General features: G+C 37.4%; 1 protein-coding gene across 3 annotated transcripts in view; it reads left to right on the forward strand.

Annotated features, from left to right (window-relative positions):
• Positions 1–24,088, forward strand: part of HSD17B12 (hydroxysteroid 17-beta dehydrogenase 12) — a 193,374-nt gene that overhangs the window by 138,898 nt on the left and 30,388 nt on the right. For all 3 annotated transcript variants that reach the window (XM_049890925.1, XM_049890926.1, XM_049890923.1), the window contains 3 exons: positions 2,507–2,571; positions 3,373–3,417; positions 23,932–23,966. In XM_049890925.1, coding sequence (XP_049746882.1) covers positions 2,507–2,571; positions 3,373–3,417; positions 23,932–23,966 — 145 coding nt within the window. The remainder of the gene's footprint in view (positions 1–2,506; positions 2,572–3,372; positions 3,418–23,931; positions 23,967–24,088) is intronic.

The following is a 24,088-nucleotide window of genomic DNA, read 5'->3' on the forward strand; positions in this document are numbered from 1 at the left end:
TTTAAAAGATTTATAATGACACTATCCTATTTTCTTTAGCATTTTGAAATGTGGCATTAATAGTTCCATGGGTTAGAAAGGAATCTGAAGATAGAAAGTGTTCTAAATATGGGAGAGAGATGGGAGATGGGGTTTTCTGTATGTGGTGGAATTGTTTTTTTAATCCTGAAGAATGTTGTAATTTGACAAAACCTTTACTCTGAGGATTCTGTTACCTGTATTGACATTGTAAAGAATATTTTGCATTTTAACAGGTATTTAAATGTTGCTGTAAATAAATTATTCATTTATAGTGCTGTAGATGGTTGAAGCAAAGTCATGTGAGCATAAAGCTGCACTTTAAACTAGTTTCATCTTAGTCGTTAACAGATCTTTTATTAGAATGGATTCCTAGGACCTCTGGTGGGTGAAAAATAGGACAAAAACAGACTGGGACCTACTGTTACTAAATATGTTATCTCTATTCAGATGGGCATGGATCCTAATTAAATACAGTTTGCTTTGCCATAATCCATTGCATACAGATTTTCAGACAGGTTTCAATGATCTTGTTCAAGCCATCCTGACCAAATTTTGCAAATAAAATTTTGAAAAATCACAGCCTCAAGTGACTGGCTTGCAGCTACATATAGAATCTTTACTGAGTTCCTTTGAGCTACTAATTTTGTTAGCCTATTGAAAAAGTTACCATTACTACTATCAGGTTTATCTGGCACAATTCCTTATAACCTTTAGCCAACTGATCGTAATTTCATTATCTTTTTGCTACTGAAATTTTCTTTTCTAATACTTTACAGTTTTATTAAACATTGCTATCAGATTTTTGTTTATTATCCAGTTATTACTGATATTTTTCTGAATTGCCTACTGAATGCAAGCATACGATGACTTTAACATAGTGGTTAAGAGCCCAGACTCTGAAGTAAATTCCCAGAGCTTAAATCCCAGCCTTACTTTGCTCTAGGACCTTGGACAGATTATTTAATCTCTGTGACTTTCAGTTTCCTAATTTGTAAAAGAGAAATAATAATAGAAACTACTGGCTAGCGTTGTTAGAAACCCTGGTGGTGTAGTGGTTAGGAGGCATTCCCTGGAAACTCTGTGGGGCAGTTCTACTCTGTCCTATAGGGTCTCTTTGAGTCAGAACCTACTGATGGCACCGAACGACAACAATAGGGTTGTTGTGATTTAATGTGTATGTGTATCAAAATAATATATATGAATACGTATATTTATATATCATTTACAGCAGTCCCTGGTACCTAATAAACCCTGGGTAATTGTTGGCTTTTTTATTATAGTCTGTAATTTCTAGAAGAAGCAAGAAAAAACTGAATAAAGAACACCATTAATAAATCAATTGCAATTTATGAGGGTGTAGATGACGTATATGGATAGCAGGGAACCCCAAATCATAATTTGTTGGTCTGAGTACATTCAGATTATCCATTAGATTAGTTATTTACTTAGCTAAAATAAATTCCAAGCAATTATATTTATTTATTTGGATCCCTGCAAATGCTCCTTATTCTGGGTTTGCCTTTGTCTTTCCAGAGCCTAGGAAATCTGAGTACTAAAATCATGTACCTAATTTTATATATATATATATATATATATATATATATATATATATACACATGTATTCATATCTTCTTGATTGTATTGTACCCGCAGCCTTAGGTTAGGTAATGGTGGGGACTCAAGGCAGGTTAAGATATGACCTCTTACTTTTAGGGCCTTATGGGCTAATATGGATTTGATGGTATCAGAGACCATTTAGCCTGACCCACCCTCCTGGCCTCCACAAAGATGTCTTCCCTCGCTTCCCAGATGAGGCCAGGCTCTCCAGGAATAGGCTTCTTTGGTGTTCGGTACTTTATAGTGAAATAATTGTTTAATTCTTTTTGTCTAGTGTCTTCCTACTAGGTTATATGCTCCACAATGCCAGAAACTCTTTTTCTTTCTGGTTTTTCTAGTTCATAGCACATGTCTCGCCCACAGGTGTGTGGCAGATATTTGTTGAATGAATAAATGAGCACTTATTTTAGAGATGAAGAATCTGAGGGCATGCCTTTGGTAACTTCTGCCAGGTCACACATTTTCTGAAACAGTTATAACTGGAACTCAAGTTTCCAGTCTCCTAGTCTACGGTACTTTCTACTACACTAAGAAAATTTAAGATCTAGAGAAGGATTATGTAATATCTACCAATAACTGTGCTACAAAGGCAGAGTATGCATATTCCAAGGGACTATGGAAATTGAAAGGAGATTACGAGTCCCTTTGTCAGGGGTTGGATGGGAGGTACAGAAAATCTTAATGAAGGAAGTGACAGTTGAACTGGACTTTCTAGAATGGGTAGAAAGCTGTGGGAAGTCACTTTCTAGCCATAAGCAGTATTTTATGTAATTGTGCATATCACTTTCATCTTAATATCTTTAATTATTATTTCAATATATCTTTAAGATGTATTTATTAGCCAGCTAATGATCTTGTCTTATTTCAGTGAACAACGTGGGAATGTCGTATGAGTATCCTGAATACTTTTTGGATATTCCTGACTTGGACAATGTGAGTTTTTCTTTGTATATTACAATAATAAAAATAATGGGTGCAGGCATTGGTGAGGCAGTAAGTATAATGATTAAGACCGTGCGCACTAGAGTCCAGCTGCCTGAGGGTTCACACCCTGGCTCTTCTACTGACTACCTGAGTTTCCCTGGGGGATGATCTCAGCCATAGAAGTATCAGTTCCCTCGTCCATAAAATAAGCAACTCCATAGGGATGCTGGAAGGATTAAATGAGAAAATATTCATTTGTACAGCACCAGATTCAGTAATAGCTCTAGCTATTTTTATTATTATTTAAAAATCAGAGATATGTTAATATAGCAATTGTGGCTGATTCAGGTGGACCAGCTCTACCAAACTGAAAGCTGTATCCTTGATGCGTATATAATCCTTTAATAAAAAACTAGAAAAGCATGTTATTGAAGGGATATGTAAATTTTAAAAAATTTTAAATATTATTGAAAATCTTATATTCAGTAATTTCTGTTCTCCGTATTAGCAGAGCAGAAATTGCAAGTGTTCATGTTTATTTTAGATTTAGTGTGTCCTTTTGCTTCCACATTTAACTTGCACATATACTTTGGATTTTGCGTGTTAGGATAATTGCCACTGCTGATAGAAAAATACTATAATACTGCAAGTAAAATAAAATCCACCCATCCACCCCAGCTCCTACCATTTTTCCAAGGTCTTGGTGATATCTGGGGAAATTTTCAATGCATCCCTAGGTTACTTACATATATTTCTAATATGGTCACTTCCATTATCAAATCTACGTAAAGCTATCAATTTTTTTTGCAGGTGATCAAGAAACTGATAAATATTAATGTTGTTTCTGTTTGTAAGGTAAGCAGCCTTTTATAAATATGTCATTCTTTTCAATGCTTTCTATTTAAACATTGGCATAGTCAATTTGTTTGCTTCAGTCAACTGTTACTCAGATATAGGTATGCTGTTACCCGTTGTTGCTACCTAGACGTCTGGGAGAATGCTCAGAAATTCTAATTAGTTTTAATATCCTTACTTTAGCCTTATAATTAGGTAGATACTGTTTTGCTTTTTAACATACAGTGTTTTCCAAAGCCAATTAAAAATGGCATTTTAGCTATTTACACTTTTCTTCTCTTCCATAATTTTTTTTTTTTTCTCTTCCATTAGCACAGGCAGAATTTGGAATAACGGCAAGGAAATACTTTTACAAATCCGTAAGAAGTCTAAATGTAGAAAGATACTGTATAGGTTGAAACACTGTATTAGATTAATAGCACTGTGGTGTAAATATATTTAATTTAAATTAAATTTAGTAATTTCTTAGTATTAAATCCCTAACTTCTGACTTGGGACAAGAAACTGGTTCCTTAACTTCTTTGTAAACAACAACAAAAAAAGGCAGCTTTGTGTTTTAATTTTAAAACTAACACGTACCCATTGTAAAAAATTAAAACAATCCATCAATGTAGGTCGTAAACAGTGAAAGCCTCCTTCCACCTGTACCCTAGCCTACTTGGTTTATAAAAACAGGCAGACAGATTTATTGTTGTGATATGTGTATTTTTTCCCTATTAAAAACAGTTCTTCAGTGCTTGTGCACACTTATATGAGTGGCTCTGTAGGACAAATTTAGAGAAGTGCGATTGCTTGGCTAAAAGGTTTTTACATTTTAAAATTTTGTTGATGTTGTCAAAGTGCCTTCCACAGAACACTTGTTCTAATTTGCATTTTTACCAACATTATATCCGAATGCAATTTTCCACATTCTTTGTAACCTTAAACCCATTGCCATCATGTTGGGATCCAGCTCATTGGGACCATTAGGTATGATGAATTAAAAAAAAATTTTATCCATTAGGCAATGAGTGGCATATTACTTAATTGTATTCTTTCCATTATTCTTTGACTGTCCTTCCCAATGTCTCCATGTGTGTTTATTCTGTGAATTGCTTTTTCTGCCTTTGCCCATTTCTATTAAATGATTTGCCTTTTTAAATTTGTTCGTTGGTGCTCTTAATATGCATTTTGGATCTTAACACTCTGTTATATATTGTACAAATGTTTCTCCCAGACTCTCATTTTTATATCTTAACTTTGCTTCTTGTGTCTTGTCATATATAAGTTTTATTTGTTCGTATGGTAAGCTTGTCCGTCTTTTCCTTTGTGGCAGCTAGGCTTTGTGTTTTGCACGTGAATCTCTTCCCAACCTCCAAGATAAAATAATTTTATAAAAATATTCTCCTTCATTGCCTTAAATTAGCTTTGTAGTTTTTTTCCTCGTTTGTTTGGATCGTTAAGCCATCTGGATTTTTTTTTTTTTGATAAATGGTGTGAAATAGGAATCTAATTTCTAATTTAGTGTTTTTTTTTCCCAAATGGATACCTAAGTGGTTAAGTTTTCAATTATCTGTCCTTTTCTCACTATTTGGAAATGGAAATTTTTTCTTTTCTGTTCCGTTGGTCTATTTTTCTATTCCTTTGCTCTTTTTTAATTACTCTATTGTTTATATTACTAATTATTCTATTGTTTATATTACTAATTACTCTCTTGTTTCATACCTATTAGGACATGTCTTTCCTACATTTAAAAACTTTCTTTGTTATCTTCTTAATTTATTCGTCCAGATCAACTTGTGACTGAACTTGTCAAGATCTCCTTGCCACATATGCATTCGTGTACACACTTGCAACCTCATTAAGATTTTTGTGAGAATTGTATTAAATTCATAGATTAGTGTGAGAGAATTGACATCTACAATATTATATCTTTCTAGAAAAATAGTATGCTTTATTTATTCAGGCCATTTATGTTTTTCCCGGAAGTTTTGGAATTTGCTCCGTATCCATCTTACACATTTCTTATGGTTCTTCATAAAAATTTTATAATTTTTGTCACTATTGTGAGTGTGATCTCTTTGCCATTAGATTTGAAACATGTTTTTATTATTTTGTAGACTTTTTTTTAATGCTTATTTTATATCTGGTCATCTCTTTCCTCCTCCTTCCCATGATAATAATAGCTAACGTTTTTTCGTATTTACCATGTGCCTGCCACTGTTTAATGGCTTTAGCTTTTTCTTCTGGTGTTTATCACTGTATTTCTAAATAGTATTTAAAACCTGAACCTGTTACCATCAAGTCAGTTCTGACTCATAGCGACCCTATAGAACAGAGCAGAACTGCCCCATAGGGTTTCCAAGCAACAGCTGGTGGATTCAAACTGATCTTTTGGTTAGTAACCAAGCTCTTAACCACTGTGCCACCAGAGCTCCAAAATAGTATGTATATCCTATTAATTCTTAAATTCATCAATTTAGGCATTTCTATTGATTTTCTGTTATTGTAGAAGTGATCTTTATCCCCATCATTGCCTCTTCCCCATCTCTTAATCTCCTAATATAATTCTCAAATTGTTATTAAGTCTATTCATTGTTTTTAGTGTTAGGACGATATAAATATTGTTTCCTGCTAAGCCAAATTTTGGGCTTTGATAACATTTCTTTTTGTGTACAACTGTTAGTTTGTCCTAGAGTTAATGACTGCCTCATTTAAAAAATTTTCTTAGTTTACATGAATCTGTGAGTAAGTCCTCCGGCACCTCCAGCAACTTTGTAAAATGCCTTGTGATATATTTTGCTTCAGTATCATTTTATTGGTTTTGATTTTTTCCTGGAGACACCCATCCAAGAGTCTTCTAACATCCTGTTCCAATCTAACCAGGCTATTCAAGAACCAGTTTTTGTTCTCTACTTGTTCCTTTTTTATAGCATCCTATTCTTGTTTCATGGGTATAATAGTTTATCTTTCTAAAGTTCCTAATGAGATCTTTTTTGCTTTTGTAGTTTTCTTCTGCTTCCTGCATTGTCTCTGTTTACTCAAGTACCCTTTATCTTATTTTGGTCTCTATTTTCATGTTAGAAGTATGACCCAAAAATCTGGTGATTCTTGGCTGTTTTTTCATATTTGAGAGTGAGATTTAGAAACCCAGGCTACACTGATGAAACTTTAAAAATAGTGGATTTCATTGAAGGGTAACAAGGCAGGCATCTGAATTTTTCTAAGAGTTTCCCCAGCTGTGAGTGTATTATGATCTTTCCTCTGGTGCTTCTTGAGTTTTCCAAACAAAGATCCTCCATTTTCCTGCTTACAAAGTGTAAGAGTGGCTGCTGGATGTTCTGGAGCGGAAAGAGGGCTGGGAGGGAGGAAGAGGTGGTTGACCTGTAGTCATCACACAGGAATGGGAAAGAGACGTGAGTGATTCTTTTGGAGATCTTCAAAGATTCCCCTTTTTCTGGACCTTCTCCTGGCCCCCTTCTTTCTTTTAGGATACCTCCAACTATACCTCTAATTTCTGACCTGTTCTAGGTTCTTCATAGCACATTGGCTTGCTTTTCATTGGTGCTCTGTGCTCCCTTACTAGAACTTCTAGGATTGAGCATCCTCTGCTCCACTGAGCCATTCACTATTTAATGTTGTGGGACCATGGTGGTATAGATATATCCTAGTTTTATAAAAGATGGAGTTTCTATTTCTTCCTCTTCTTATGGTTTGGGATGATGTTTGTAGGAGAGATGGAAACAAAACTCTTTTCTTCCACCAGTTTCAAATTTAAAGTCTCAAAAGAGTGTTTTTGTTTTTTTGTGTAAATTGAGATTTTAAGTGTACTTTCATGGAGTAAAACTCATTCTTCACTGTTTATAAGGTTATTTCTGAGTTGTAAAATATACGTATCCTTCCTCTTCCCCCATTTTTAGTAATTCCTATATTCCCTCATCCAGTCTTGGGTTTCACAATCAGACAGACAGAAAGTGCAAAGAATCTTTTTTTTTATTGTTGTTTTTATATCTGTAATGGGGGAAAAAAGGATAATTTTAATATGCAAATGATTCATTTTGTTTTTGTTTTTAATTTCTGGTTAACTTTTAGTTTTATTGCATTGTAGTACAGGGAAGTGGTTTACTTCCTTATGTCTTCAGGAAGTAGAAAGACCTGAGCACCAAACAGATGTCTGTATTTTTTTTTTTTTTTGCTCTCTGATGACTGAGAATTTATTAAATACCTCCTATGTACAACCACTATGGTAGGCACCAAGACTATAGAAACAGTTTGAAGATTGATTTTTAGAATGTTTTCGTCTACATGAAATTCATCACTGATAAATTGTTTTATTTTGTCTCCCCTGTGATACATAAGCTGATGAGTTAAGCACTGTGGTAAAGCAGCAAAGGCATCCTATGGGGAGTTTGGGATTATCAAGAAATGAGAGTGACTTTTATTAGCCACAAAAACTAGTCTAGCTGCTTCATAGCCATGTCACTTATAGACACCAGCAAAAGACTAACTCAGCTAATATCTACTATAAGAAAATTTAGGTAGCAAATATGAGAATCTGGGCACCATTTATTCTTACGTTTTAACAGTAATTAAAATAAGATACCATACCTTGATTATACATACTAGACCAGAAAATAAAAATTTAATGTCAGAAAGCTCAAATTTGAACATACTTACAGAAATCCAGATCCATTTTCAATAACTCATGTGTACTACCTGTTGCCTCCAAGTCGATTCCAACTCATAGCGACCCTATAGGACAGAGTAGAACTGCCCCACAGGGTTTCCAAGGAGCAGCTTGTGGCTTTGAACAGCCAACCTTTTGGTTAGCAGCTGAGCTCTTAACCACTACACCAACAGGGCTCCAAAAATCAAACCCTTTGCCATCTAGTCAATTCTGGTTCATACTAACCCTCTAGGACAGAGTAGAACTGCCCCTCAGGGTTTCCAAGGAGTGACTGGTAGATTTGAACTGCTAACCTTCCTTTTGGTTAGCAGCCAAGCTCTTAACCATGTGTCATCATGGCTTCTCTCATGTATACTAGTTTAAGGAAACCAAAGCTTTCTGCAAACTATTACAGTTGATCAGATAAATATGAATATGTATAAATATGAGTAAGTATGTAATTATTATTACTTTATGGCACAGCCTTGGTCTTTTCTCTCTTACGTATGTTTAAATAAAAACTTCCACGTCCTCATGTTCTGTAAGAAACTGTAAATCGGAAGTAGTTGATTTCAAGTCTGAGAACCCTTTAATCTTCTGCCTTGTCCCCCTTTTCATATATGGCTATGCCTTTCCCTGTGTGATGTATGTGTTGCTTAAAATTTATTATTTCAAATTTTGTAAGACAAATCATATTTTGGTACCTTGCTTCTTGAAGGCAGCTCAGATGAATTATGTTGCAAAAAAGACAATCACTCCCACTGTATCTTTTTGTTGGTGTTATTAACCAAGTTTAAATGAAGGTACGTGAATGAACAAGTTGAATTCTGAGTAAATTTCCATATGAACAAAATTGCTTTTAAAACATGTTTAATGTAAATATGTCTATATAGCTTTAAAATAGAGCCCTGATGACATAATGGTTAATGGTTCAACTGCTAACTTAAAGTTGACAGTTTGAACCTACCTAGAGGCTCTGTGGGAGAAAGACCTGGTGATACGCTTCCATAAAGATTACAGCAGAGGAACTGACTTGATTTGTAAACTTTCACTTAAAGCACAATAAAAATTATTTAAAAAAAAAAAAAGATTACAGCAGAGGAAACCCTGTGGATTTCTACTCTGTCACATTGAGTCGTTATGAGTCAGAATTGAGTTGGCAGCACCCTACAACAACATAGCACAGCATTTTCCTTGGTATATTTGTATAAATGTAATAAAAAAAAAATGTAATACGTCTTCTTTAATAATCTGTATGAACTGTCAAGTAATTAAATAACTTTACCATTTACTAGTTATATTATCTTGGGCAAATTAACCTCTGTGCTTTAGCTTTTGGGTTTTGTTTGTTGTTTTCTTTCATCTGTAAATTGAAGGTGATAATTCTGTCTCACAGAGTTACTGTGAGAATTAGGCAGGGTAGTACATGTAAACCTCTTGGTGTAGTACCCAGATTATAGGAAGGTCTCTAAAGCTGTTGTTGTTATTTTGTTAATTGTAGAGCTGGTGAAGATTTTTTGTGCATATGTACAAATATGATGATATTTAGCAAAGTGTTTTGCTCAGAATTAACATCACTTCTAGTCTATAGTTTAAATGTTTTGTGGTTTTTCCATTGGAAGTGATCAGTGTGTACTACTTTTTTGATAATCTCTTCTAGTATGTTTGATCAAATGCTTAAAAATGAGTGTTAAAACTGTGTACATGTGCTTCATAATATACTGTAATGAGCTGTGATGAAAATTACGTTCATGTGTTTAAGTTTTATTTTATAGACTTGTTAATACTAGCTACAAATTAGTTTTCTGATAATTTTAACTCCCATCAGATACAGTGTCTAGGGTCTTTAATCTAGGCACAGTAGTATTTGCTCTTAAAATCTCCTGCTTGTCTGCACTTATATGTATGTATATGGCAATTATGTAAAGCCCTGGCCCCTTCTGTCTCCTAAAACATGCATTTTGAGCTGTCAGTCTGTAGAAACTAGTATTAGTAGGTCAAGGTCCTGACCTTGATCCCTGTGAGAGCCAGTCAGCTTGCTGTGCTCCATGACCACAGAGCCATCCTTCATCCAGCATCTGACCCCAGATTGGCATGTGCTGGTGGTAATCACGTCATGTGCCTCCTGCATAGAGACTGAGTAGTACAAGAGGCAAAGTGCTCCTCTTTATAAAACAGCATCAATCCAACAGCACTATAGAGCAACTTTCAATTTTTTAAAAATGATAACGAAATAATTAGCACCAGTTCCAGTATCTTGACAAATTATAAAACACTCTCCCGCCCTCTACATTCTTCCTCTTCTGCTTTCTTTTTTCCCTTTGGCCTGTACGCTTGTTCCCATGAAATGAATTTGTGGAGACAAATGCTAATTTATGAAACGCTTGTGAACCAGGTTATTGTGCATTGTCACTAGCAGAAGAACTGAATATATGCTTAAAAAATTTATACGTAAGCCTTTTCTCTTTCTTTTTTTGTAAGCCAAGTCCCAGTTCAAAAGCACTCAGGGAGTTTGCTATTTAAAATACTTCTTTAAGCCAAAAAATCACCTTTAATTTATCTCAAGTGTAAATCTGAATTTTCCTGTGCCTTTGTGGTGTGCACTTTGTAATGGGAAAACAGTCAGAGCTCTTAATTTATTCACTACAGAACTAATAACATCTGGCGGACAGCCTATTAGTGTTTGCTGTGCTATAGGCAGGATCATTATAGCCAGAGTCTCTAGCACAGTTTACTAGTGACCATTCAGATACGAAGATGGCTCCACTAGAACAGAGGGACGTGAGCAATGTACAGCCACTAACCAGAAGGCCAGGAAGTCAGTTAGGCCATGATTGTGCAGAGTCTTCAATGTGGTGCTCAAGAGGATGGAGAGCCATTGGAAGCTTTAACATAGGTAGAAGTAAGGCATGATCCAGTCTACATTCAAAGAGGTTCAATTCGAGTGGCAGAGTGACATGGCCATATGCATTTATACGTGTTTATCTTATCTAGACTGAGAACTAGAAATCACCTTGATGGAATTTTGTGTGTGATGCTCCCAGATATAGTGTTCTTGCGTGCTGCCATGGTTTGCCTTGTAGTCTATTTTGATGAATCACACCTGTTTTCCTTTACTTGACTGTTACCTTGCCAGGCCAGAGCTACATTTTCAGTAGTAGTGGCCTTTTGGAGCCCTGGAGTAACTTAAAAGAAGATGAAAACTGGTCTGACTCCAGAATCTTAGAAGGTTTTATGATAGCTGGCCATCAAGGAAAGGAGCCCTGGTGGCACAGTGGTTAAATGCTTGGCTGCTAACTGAAAGGTCAGAGGTTTAAACCCACCAGCCACTCTATGGGAGAAATATGTGGCAAGCCTGTTTCCATAAAGATCACAGTCTTGGCAACCATATGGGGCAGTTCTGCTCTGTCGTACAGGTTCGCTATGAGTCGGAATCGATTTGGCAGCAATGGGTTCGAACATCAGGGGAACCAGGGCATGGATGTCTGCAGCCTGGCACCACAAAAAATGTACTGAAAAAGGCTTATATAAGAAAGAGAACAGTCTCTTCTCACCATCAGCGTTGGTCCAAGTTTTATCTCCTCACCAAACCACATGATAGAAGATGAGTGGTTGAGTAGCACACCAGGGGAGACTGGAGAAATCAGTGTGCCCTTTTGACCTTGAGCCTGTGCCCCTAATTCAGAGATGTTTGCTGGTTAGGGCCCCTGCATCTTCTTATAAGTCCTGTGCTACTCCATGAGCATTGATGGAATGATCTGGCTTTACTAGATTCTTTCAGGCCCAAGGTTATTGCTTGGCTCTACATCTTCTGTCCTGGATCAGTAGGTCAGATGGTTATAAAAATTACAGAAGTCCCACATTAAAGCCAAACCAAACTCATTTCCGTCAAGTCGATTCTGACCCATAGCGACCCTACAGGACAGAGTAGAACTGCCCCATAGGGTTTCCAAGGAGCACCTGGTGACCAGAGGAATTGGAGGTTATCACCAGATGAAGTGGTTATGTTGCAGTCCAGAAGAATATTGCAGAAGAAATATTAGCTAGAACAGTTTTAACTGTAGATACCTTATGCTTAACCATAGGGTCCAGTTTAATTCTCCCAGGCTATCTGATTATTTTCTCCAGTTCCATCAGATTATTTCACTTTTTGAAATCTTACCGGATAATTTAGGCTTATTCCTTTTTCTCTCTCAGTGGCTTACTTGACTGAGTTTTCCTTTACCAGGTATGATCCTGGTGGTTGAGGCAACCCTAGCGGTGTTTAGAAGCTTTGTTGTCTGATTTTCCCCTTTTTCTCTCAAATCCTTCAGGGTTAAATTTCATCTCGTTCTTGTTCCCTGCAGAGCAGTTATGTGCCAAGGTAAAAAGATCAGTAGCTTTGAAATTCGATATAGGTCATCAATATGGCAGGTAGATCACATCCCAAACTGGAAGAGAAAGTCCTAATCGCTAGGGCTTTTCTCTTATGATTTCAGATGTTCTGTTACTAAAATCTAAGGGGAGGCTTATTTTTCAAGAACGATCACCTCAGGCCAGCAATGGTGGGATTTGGAGATAATCAAACCTCATGATACTGAACCATCACACGTCTCTAAAATAGTTCAGGTTTTATGCCTGGAGGGGTTTCCATCCCAGAACACCGAGAGAGATTGCAAATGGACTTGTTGAACTGCCATTGATTACTCTTAAAGAAATCATGGAAAATGGGAGAAGTGCCACAACTCCAGAGGCGGGTAAATAATAGGTCCAGTTTCAGATAGGTTGTACACTGAGTTCCATGGCAATCCAAAGACAAGTTCTAAGATAGATCTTGTATGTACTGTTTGTTTTTTGAGAACACTTGTTTTATATTTGCCAATTTGGGGGCTGCTTTCCTTCTCTAGGGCAGACTGTTCTTTGATTCTTTTAATCAATTTGAGAACCTCAAGAGACCATAAACTCTTCAGTCCCTTTCAAATGAGCACCGCTCAGACAATACTACCTGAACTGCCTGCAGCCCTTACTTACCTAAGGATGGTAAACCATTCACTTAGATGGTACTGGACCCTGAAGCTGCTGCTACAGTAGGTGGATAAGGTGGAAGCTTGCTTTATTTGAGAGGAAAAAGAGTCTCAAGCAGGAGATAATAATTTAGTCTTTTATCAGATATTCAGCCAAGGTGGGAACTTGAACATGGCTTATCAGGAGTGGTTGAAAGAAATAGAGATGTTTAGTGTAGAGAAAGGAAGTCCACCTGTCCAGCTTCATCTCAGGTCTCTCTCCTTGTAGCTTTCTGTGTTCAAGTCCCAGTAAAGTGTGCAATCATTGAGTCTTTTGAACCTAGAGTTTTTCAGGCTGTTCCCTTTCCATGGAAGTCTGCCTGTCTCCCCACTTTACTAATTCTATTCATCCTTCAGTTCTCAACTAAAATATCACTTATTTGGGGGTGGTGGGTGGATGGAGAGCCTCCCTGACCCCTCCAGACTAGATTAGGTCTCTCTATCATACGGTTTCATAGCACATTGCACGTCTTCCTCTCCCTGGGTCCCTCTTACTCTACTGCCTGTAAGCCTTCCTTGCCATATCCTAGCACTGCACCTCATATATGGCAGGTATACAACACTTTTTGAGTAGATAAATGAATGGATTAAAAAACTGAAAAATTGCAGTTCTAGTTTTTGGATAAGCATCCTTCTGGTATTCTCTGCTTTGAGCACCCATGGAAGCAGCAGTCAAGAACTCAAAAGACGGATTGCATTGGGCAAATCTGCTGCAAAGGACCTCTTTAAAGTGTTGAAAAGCAAAGATGTCACCCTGAAGATTAAGGTGCGCTTGACCCAAGCCGTGGTATTTTTAATCGCATCACATGCATGTAGAAACTGGACAATGAATAAGGAAGACAGAAGAAGAATTGACGCCTTTGAATTGTGGTGTTGACGAAAAATATTGAATATACCATGGACTGCCAAAAGAATGAACAAATCTGCCTTGGAAGAGGTATAACCAGAATGCTCCTTAGAAGCAAGGATGGCAAGACTCTGTCTTTGGACATGTCGTCAGGAGGGATCAGTCCCTGGAGAAGGACATCATGCTTGGTAAAGTACAGGGTCAGAGGAAAAGAGGAAGACCCCCAACGAGATGTATTGACCCTGGCTGCAACAATGGACTCAAGCATAACAACGGTTATGAGGATGGTGCAGGACTGGGCAGTGTTTCATTCTGTGGTACATGGGGTTGCTATGAGTTGGAACCGACTCGACAGCACCTGACAACAACAAGTTCTTTGGGAATAAGGATCATACTTATTGTATGTGGCCTTAGAAGGCTGAACTTGGATCATTGTCGATACTGTGAGAACTTCCTAGTCTTTGGGTATCCAAGAAGTTGAATGAGAAGAAGATGAGCTCCCTTTCCGATTCTAAGCCAAAGGTTGCAAACCAATGGTCTGTGAGCTGAATGTGGCCTACCAATATATTTTGATTGACTCAAACAGTATTTTCAGAATTGGGAAATTTCATGCTTCTCTTGGAAAAAATCTGAAAACTGGGCACCACAGACCCAAACTACTGCACGGCAACAAGTGATTAGAAGTGAGTAGCAGCTGAGTATGCTGAGTAATTGGGCCTGTACTCTCCAGATCACCACAGTCCCCACTAGTCCCGATTGTCTGACTTTACTCACTTACCTTACCGACCTGACCCTTTTAGGCATTTGAATTTGAGTTCCTCTGTCCCATGTGACCCCAAGTGTTCGGTCAATTCAAACCAAATAACTGTTTGGTAGAGTTAAGGGATCGGAATAGATGATTTAATTAAATCAGTCTTTGCCATTCCTATGATTCCCTGAAATTGAAGCACGCAGAACACCAGGCTCTTTATGTGCTTTTGAAAACCTTTTTTTTTTTTTTTTTCTCCTAACAACACTATGTATTCATCGTAGGTCTCTCAGACCAAAGTGTCTAATGCTGTGCCCTGCCCATGGGGTAGATCACAAATGTTTGGATGGATAAAACCATGGAAGAAACATTTGTTTCCTTTTTCTACATGGATTGCCTCTGGCATGTAACAGATTACCAGCAGGGGGAGCCCTCTATTAACTTGGAAATCAATGAGAAGAACCTCTGTTCAGCAGTCTAATTATATTTAATTTAGGGATTATGCTAAGAATTTTTGCCACATACCCCACACACCCTTCCCCAAGAATTTAGGTTAACAACATTAGGAAGTTAATAAATTTCAAGAAGCAGAATATGACCCTCACCACCCACCTCACCCAGGGCTTTTCTGGATGAAAACATTCCAAGTTAGTATCTATGGTCTTTTAATCCATTTTGAAATCAGCTATTATTAAGCTCCTAAAATTTCCAAATTATTGGGTACCTTTAGCCCTTAGGGTTTCATGGTAATGGGCTGCTTCAGGCATAGCTACAAAATGATGGGTTTGCCAAACTGTTGTGACAACCACTCCGTCCACGGCTTTTTTCCTTCCAAAAATGAGGGAATAGTTGTAGAATGTTTCTAAGGTTCTTTCCAGCTCAAAAGAGAAGCTAGTTTATTAGAGCAATGACTTTATGGGTGAAAATGTAAAAGTATCTTTGGAGATCTCAAATTTTGTCACTTTTGAGAAGTCAGCCGATTTTTTTAAAAAACTAAGTAATGGAAACTCTTAGAATATTACTATTGGAGAAACAGTTTATGATGATATATACATTCTCTTTATTTTTACTTTTGTTTACAGCTTATATAAACTACAGCTCTAGACTCATAATTATTAATTGGCATGCAGCCCTGTATTCTGGAAAGGTCTTTTCTGTTAAATTATTTTAGCATAGGTCAAACCAGAATTTATTACAAAAGGAAAAACTTTGTTTTTCATGGTATGGAGTTGTATTTAGGATTACAACATGGGTGGGGGAAATTGGGAAGGAGGGCTTTTTGCTTCCACAAAAACTTAACCATTAATAAAGAGAAGAATCAAATAATACTTGGAGATCTCAAAGCACTCTAAAAACTTAATTAAGCTTTCCACCCCCTGTGCAGTAAATATTATGTTAGCTATACAGGTAAGACTCTAAGAATTTCTAATTAAGTTTTGTTCTTGGTACCATAGAGCTCAAATTATGCAGCTCCCCAAAGGAAATGTGTGCTGTGTCACTCTAGTATGACTTCCAATGGAGTTACCTTCTAATTTCTCCAAAATAGTCATTGTGTACCATCGCTGTTACTTCATGTAATTCTTTTCACTATTATACCATGATTTTTAAAATTGTTTTCTTCTAAATCATGTGGGTTCGCTTTTCAGTTGGTTGGATTCAGATCCTGTTTACTCCAGGCAGGTTTCTTTGGGGTAGGGAGTGAGGCAGAGGTGGACAAAGTAGCTATTTGTGGTGTCCTGAGTCTCTGTATGAAGAGCTTGGAGTCTTGGGGCTTTGCCTGAATTCTAGGACAAGTTGTTACATTCCATTTTCTACCTATGTATAATGGTGGTATAGGTGACAGTATTTGTTTTCTAATTTTACTGAGGCATTTTTAATTTTAATGTCATCTTTTCATTTGGGCCTTTGAGCATTATACAGTAGCGTTCTTTGTACCATTCTCACCATAAAATGTCCAAATGCCAGAAATTACATGATACAAAAATAATTTGCTTATATTATATCAGGTTTCATACTCAACTAAACAGTAGGGAAACCTAGATTGGCTCTTGAGTATATAAAAAAAGTTCCTTCTGCAATCTTGACTACTGATGCTATAGAAGTGAAAGAAAAAAAATTTATTCATACAAATTTTTTTAGAAATAGTTTCATTGTGGCAGCTTTTCTAATTACAAAACTAGTATAAGATTGTTGCTGAAAATATGGGAAATCTGTTAAGAACCCCAGAAAGAAGATAAGTCATTTATAATCCCAACCACAGTGGTTACATTTTAATGTAACATTTTCAAGGATTTTCTAGGCTAGCCAATGTATTTTTAAGTTATGTATCTTCCCAAATGAATGATGTAATAATGCTGATTTTGATTTTGTATGAGCCTCTTGTTTATTTCCCAGCCAGACTATACATAGTTGTGGTGGTAGATACCAGCAAATAATTCATTCTTGAAGTTGAGTACGTGGTGTCCCCAAAGGAATTCTAATTGAGCTGTCATCAAGACTTCCATTTATCTTTGTATGTTTGTGTACTTTTTACGGCCATCTTGCATGCAAAGTGATGGGGTGTCTAAACCCCGTTGCCATTAGTTGATTCCGACTCAGAGTGACCCCACAGGACAGAGTAAAACTGCCCCATAGAGTTTCCAAGGTGTGCCTGGTGGATTCGAACTGCTGAGCTTTTGGTTAGCAGCCACAGCTCTTAACCACCAGGGTTTCCATGAGATGTCTAGGTGCAGTGTAACATATATATTGGCCTTTCTCCTTTGATTTTAGGTTTCTAGGATTTCGTTGTGATGATTAATGAAACTATCATTGAAAAGTATGTGTATAAAAATAGGAAATGATTTTCCCTGCAAGGATTTGAATTTCTCATTGTTGTAGAGGTAGAATTGCAATAACTTTTGTCTAATTTTTTTTTTTAAAGACCTAAATTAAAATTGTTTGCTGTACACTTTTGGAAACAACATCAACATGGAAGAAAATATATACAGAAATCATCATGGAAATCACACTACTGCTGGTCTAATATTCTTAACCACTGAACTAACAAGTTATGGTAACCCTATTTTATAAATACATTAACGGGAACAAAAAATTTCCTGGTTCAGCAGTTATCACCTGCAGATGGCCTTAAATTAGCGTATTGAGTTCATTCCAGAAACAGCTTGTGAGCTGTGCAATAGAGTTCAGATAGATAGTGAGATTTCACAGAAGATGTTGGTGTATTTGTATAAATAACCAGTATCAAGTTAATAATTGGTGCATGTAAAGTGAGACTACTAATAGCTTAGTTAAAATATCTTGTGTAAAACTTGATGTTAAAGAGAATTTAATTCACTGGGAACATACTGAAGCCTCTGTACTTATACAGAGTATTAAGAACTAGTTGTACATACATACCCAAACAAAGACGCCTTGAAATTGAATTTATTACAATTTATAATCTGATTAGAAGGGAAGATAATTTAAGTATAGATGACGGCTTTAATCAAATTTATAGAAGCATGCAGATTTCAGGTCATCTTTTCTCAGGCTTTTCAGTAGTCATTATTTGACCCCCCCCAAAAAAAAGACTTTCTATTGTGATGGCAAAGAGAAATAATTTTGAGTCATGTAACTGGGGAAGCCCATGAGCAGTGAGAAAGAATTTATTTTTTCTTGGGAGAACATGTTTCTCTGCTGATGAGTCATTTGGCCATTGATGATTCAACACGTATTTCTTGGTGACACGAGAAGTATTTAGAGGTTAGACTCTGAAAGCACTGCTTCTTCCGTTGTGTTGTTATTGAGCCAAGTTTCTTCTCATAGGTAATAAGTTACAAGTCTAAGCAACTTCTTATTTTAATTCATACTTGTAAAGAATATGTTTTTAACATGTTCATACATTGAAGACCATCAAGAAAATATTTAATGTTTAACATGCGTTGGTATAATTTTATAAATGTGGTTATGTCTTGTGGGGCTTCAATTTGTCTCTGGTCATTTGCTTGCTAATTTTTTGCCATTCAGAAGGGAGACATTTAATACATACCATCCATGTGGTGTAAGAAAAGAAAAGTTCCCGATGTATGAGTTTATATTTCTGTGTTCTCCTCACTAAAAGTGGTATTTTTTCACAGGACTGTGCTGAAATGTGTACGTTCTTGTCTTGGAAAAAATCAGAATTGAACTTAGAACTCTGTGTGGCGATTATTAATATTCATATGGTGCTGGGTTCCCTGGTCGGTATAAAAGGATCCATCAGTAGATCTTGCGGACTTTCTTGGTGGTTCTTCAGGTTGATTGCTGCCTCTATGCTTTATTCCTTTTGGGAAGGAGAGCTAAGCAGGCCGTGGCTATCCCTTCTGTACTCCACTTAGCTGCTTTGCCGTTACCAAGTCTCATTTCCTGGCTAGAAATGCATACACCCACATCCACATCCACATGCCCCTGGGGGAGGACATTTTTATTACCAGTCTTCTTCCTCATTCTGTTTCTGGTGATCTCAGGACTTTAGGGAACTGAATAATGGACTCACTTCACAAACGCTTGGGAACTTCTTTGTAATACATTAGCTAAGTGTTATGGTCCCCTTATGAAATGTGCTACGTAAAAAATGTTTCCAGATACTGTTAAGAATGCATCTAATCTAACAGGGAACCCAGGGTGGAGGAGGGGAGAGTGTTGACACATCGCAGGATTGACAACCAATGTCACAAAACAATTTGTCTATTAATTTCTTAATGAGAAACTAATTTGCTCTGTCAGCTTTCACCTAAAGCACAATTTTTAAAAAATGCATATAGCCTATCCTTACAATAAAATATCCCATAGTTCTCGGTGTGCCTGATGTACATCTGTTTGTACTAGCAAGGAAGACAGTCCATGATATAGTATTAAATGAAAATGCAAGCAGCACAAAAATACTCCTTTCTGTGCTTACTTTATTCATTCAACAAAGTTTTTTAAATATATCTGTTTCATAGCATACACTGTAGTATCTCACAGCTCTTTGACTTACGGCATTCTATTCCTTCTATTAGAGTTTTTTTTCTGACTTCTGTCGTTAGTTGCCATCAGGTTGCCTCCCACTCACGGCAACCTTGTGTATAACAAAATAAAACGTTGCCCGGTCCTGCCCCTTATTCATGATCACTGCTATGTTTGAGTCCATTCTTGTGGCTGTTGTGTCAACCCATGTCATGAAGGGTTTCCCTCATTTTTGCTGGCCGTCTGCTTTACTGAACGCGATGTTCTCTTCTAGCGGTTAATCTTCCCTGATGATGTGTCCAAAGCAAGCGTGTCAAAATCTTGCCATTCTTGATTTTAAGGAACATTCTGGTTGTACTTCTTCTAAGACTGATTTGTTTGTTCTTCACAATATATTTGTTCTTCATGATATATTCAATATTCTTCACCAACATCACAGTTTGAATTCATCAGTTCTTCTGTCTTCCTTTTTTGTATCCAACTTTCGCATGCATACGAGACAATTGAACCACTGGATGTACTTAGTGGTACTGTATCTTAAAAGGATAATACATGCTAGTATTCTGACTTGTGGGTCAGATGCACCTTAGTCATCAAAATGACATCTGTGCTTTTTAAAACTTTGAAGAGGTCTTTTGCAGCAGATTTGCCCAAGCAATATGCCATGTGATTTCTGGACTGCTGCTTTTATGGACGTTCATTGTTGATCCAAGTAGAATGAAATCGTTGTCATCGATTTTTTTTCTGCCTGGTGAGCTCCTATTTATTCTTTCAGAACTTAGTGGAGATATAATCTGCAAAGCTATTTCCAATTTCCCAGACATAATTGTTCCTTCTCTTGTCAGTGTCTGTGTCCTCACTTGTACTGTACAACTTGTAGCTTTGCCTGGTAAAGATGTATTTATCTGTTTTCCCACCAGACAGTGAGCTCTCACCACTGTGCCCCGGTCCTGGCAGATAAATGGCCCCAAATGAACAGAAGAATGACTCTTCATTACTTCACAGTGCTGCAGGCCATAAGTGTATAAACACAGAGCATTTCGAGTGCTCTTTTTGTCTCCTATGTTTGATAAAGTAACATCAAATATATTTTGTGGTTCTAGCTCTTTAATTCTTACTCATGTGGTTATTGAAGTATTTTTTTAAGACAGTTTTATTGAGGGATAGTTTACATAACCATAAAATTTATCTGTTTTAAGTGTACAATTCAATGATTTTTTTGTAAATTTACAGTGCTGTGCAGTCATCGCTACAATACAATTTTAGAGCATTTCTACCATCCCCAAGAAGATGACAGTTGAGATATTTGTAAACATTGATGGAACTGTCCAAAACTTCTGTGTGCTGAGTTGAACTGGATGACCTCAAAATGTGTCTTTGTTTGTGGCTTTAAACTGTCTGGGGCACAACATTCTTAAAGGAAGGCCTAAATATACTTAGTGGTACTGTATCTTAAAAGGATAATACATGCTAGTATTCTGACTTGTGGCAACCCTATACGATAGAGTAGAACGGCTCCCATGGGGTTTCCTAGGCTGTAATCTTTATGGGAGCAGAGGGCCAGGCCTTTTCTCCCTTGGAGTGGCTGGTGGGTATAAACCACCAACCTTTTGGTTAGCAACTTAGTGCTTAACAGTGCTGACAATAGGAACACTAATTTCCCTTTAGAGGCCTACTGTGTGCCATGGTCGGTGCTAGGTCTGTTGTATACATTACCTCTTTTGAGATTCAGAATATAATAACCTGTAATGTAGATACCTTCTTCATTTAGAAGATGAGGATTCTGAGGAGGAGGGTAAGGGACTTACTCAAGGGCACACAGCTAATAAGTGGAAAGGGCTAGGATAAGACTGAACCAGCAGGGGATTGAGTTACCCCAGGGAGCTCTCTCCTTATCCAGAGGCCCCAAACGTGACAGAGAGGTTATAGGAATTGTAATTTTTATGGGGGGCGGTGTGGGGGGCAGGGAGGAGAGGCCATAGGCTCAACCTTTTAATTGCAATGGGAATTAAGTGAATGTTGTGGGACAATTAGCAGTCTCTGCCCCATCATTTTCTGAGGATGAGTTTAATATGCAGATGTAGACCTGTATGTAAGAGGGAGAAAGATGTGGAAGGCTTTAGGCCAAAGTTCTCTGTTGTTTTCTTTTTTTGTCTGGGCTAGAAGATTCGGCCAAATCCAGATACTTTTGTGGAAATGATTCCCCTAGGATTTGAAGATACTTCTTTGTCTGTTTGGTTGGCAGTTTGTCAGTCTGTTGTTTATGACACAGTGTTGCCTTGAAGCTCGTATTTTTACAGGGAGAGGGTATGGAGCAGCTCTGAGGTTGGCATTTGGGTTGGGAGCACCACATAGCAGATTTTACCTTGGTATTCTGGATGGCTTTTTCTTTTTTAAAAAAATATTTCTACTGTGTGTTTTAGTTAATACTTTGTACTATTCAAGATAGAAAGCTTGAAATTCCCATGCTTGTCATGCATTCAGACCTTTCTGCTACAAAACAGCATTTGTTTCTTAGAGAACTGATGATATCTAAAAGTTAGAAATTCATGTTCCGACCACGGTATTTAACTATGATGTGACCTTTACTAAGCCATTTGGACTTCTTAAATTTCTTGGTTAAGAATATCTTAAAACACCACTCTTATAAGAACTCAAGAAAAAGTTTAAAACAGAAGAAAATATTCTTTAATGGTTATGAGGGTGGGGAGGGAGGGAGAGGGGTGTCCACCAATTAGATAGTAGACAAGAACTATTTTAGATGGAGGGAAGGACAGCACACAATACAGGAGAGGTCAGCACAACTGGACTAAACCAAATCAAAGTTTTCTGAATACAGCCAAATGCTTCGAAGGCCAGAGCAGCAGGGACGGGAGTCTGGGGACCATGGTTTCAGGGGACATCTAGGTCAATTCACTTAAGCAAATGTTCTGCATCCTACTTTGGTGAATGGTGCCTGGGGCCTTCAATGCTAGCAATTGACCATCTAAGATGCATCAATTGGTCTCAACTCACCTGGAGCAAAGGAGAATGAAGAATACCAAAGACAAGGTAAAGATGAGCCCAAGACACAGAAGAGGCCACATAAACCAGAGACTAAATCAGACTGAGACGGGAAGAACTAGATGGTGCCTGGCTACCACCGATGACTGCCCTGAAAGGAATACAACAGTGAATCCCTGATGGAGCAGGAGAACAGTAGGATGTAGATCTCAAATTCTCATAAAAAGATCAGGTGTAATAGTGTGAATGAGGCTGGAGGGACCCCAGGAGTCATGATCCCCAGACCCTCTGTTAGCCCAAAACTGGAACCATTTCCAAAGCTGACTCTTCAGACAGGGATTGGACTGGAGTATAAGGTAGAAAATGATACTGGCGAGGAGTGAGCTTCTTGTCTCAAGTAGACACATGAGATGGAGGCAAGATGAGAAGGCAGAGGGAGACAGGAGCTGGTTGAATGGACACGGGGAATACAGGGTGGAGAGGAGGAGTGTGCTGTCTTATTACGGAGAAAGCAGGTAGGAGGCATAGTATGGTGTGTATAAGTTTTTGTATGAGAGGCTGAGTCGATTTGTAAACTTTCACTTAAAGCACAGTAAATACACAAAAAAGGAAAAATCTTAAAAGTAGTGTCTTGTCATATTACATATCTTTAGCCAACAACTCTGAATTCCTTTAAAAATTCAGATACCACCTTTTCATCGTTGGTTATTGGAGATCACAGATAACTTTATTTTCTTTAAGGATGGGTTTTATTCGCAACTAGCTAGACCAAGAGAAGTAAATGTGAAGATATACTTAACATTTGCCAACATATCACCTGATATCATTCTTCTAAAGGTTTTTTTGACTGGCAAAGATTGTTTGAACTCTTGAGATTAGAAGCTTAAATAGTCTTGGTGAGCAGAATATTTCTTGTGATAACATGTGTCCTTTTCTGGGAACGCAGCTTGGGAGACGTAGATTTCACCGTGAATCCTTTACTATTTGAAGATCTCTGTGCCAGTATTACATTTCAGGCAAGACTAATTTTAGTCAAGTTCACCGAAAATGTTCCCAGTGTTATCTCCAGTAATTTTATCTGATTCCTTTTTATGTGCTCTTGATACAGCCAAATTATATAGGGTATATAAAAGAATCTACTATCTGTAGAAATGGTGAGTGGTTTTGTGATTCCCTTCCTTCTTGTGAGGGTGGATTTTCCTCACTGTTTATCTGTTCCTTGCATCCTTAGCCATCATGACTGTTTTGTTTTTCTCTTTTGCAGATGACACGATTGGTGTTGCCTGGCATGGTAGAAAGGTGAGTCATGAGCTCACACACAAACACTATAGAGGCAGAGCTCATTATTATTTATAAGGGAGAATCCTTTCTTTGAAAAATTCATTAAAGTGACTAATGAACCTAGCCTCCATGTCTTAGCA

This window comes from Elephas maximus, chromosome 7 (genome assembly GCF_024166365.1).
Source record: "Elephas maximus indicus isolate mEleMax1 chromosome 7, mEleMax1 primary haplotype, whole genome shotgun sequence".
Classification (NCBI taxonomy): Eukaryota; Metazoa; Chordata; class Mammalia; order Proboscidea; family Elephantidae; genus Elephas; species Elephas maximus.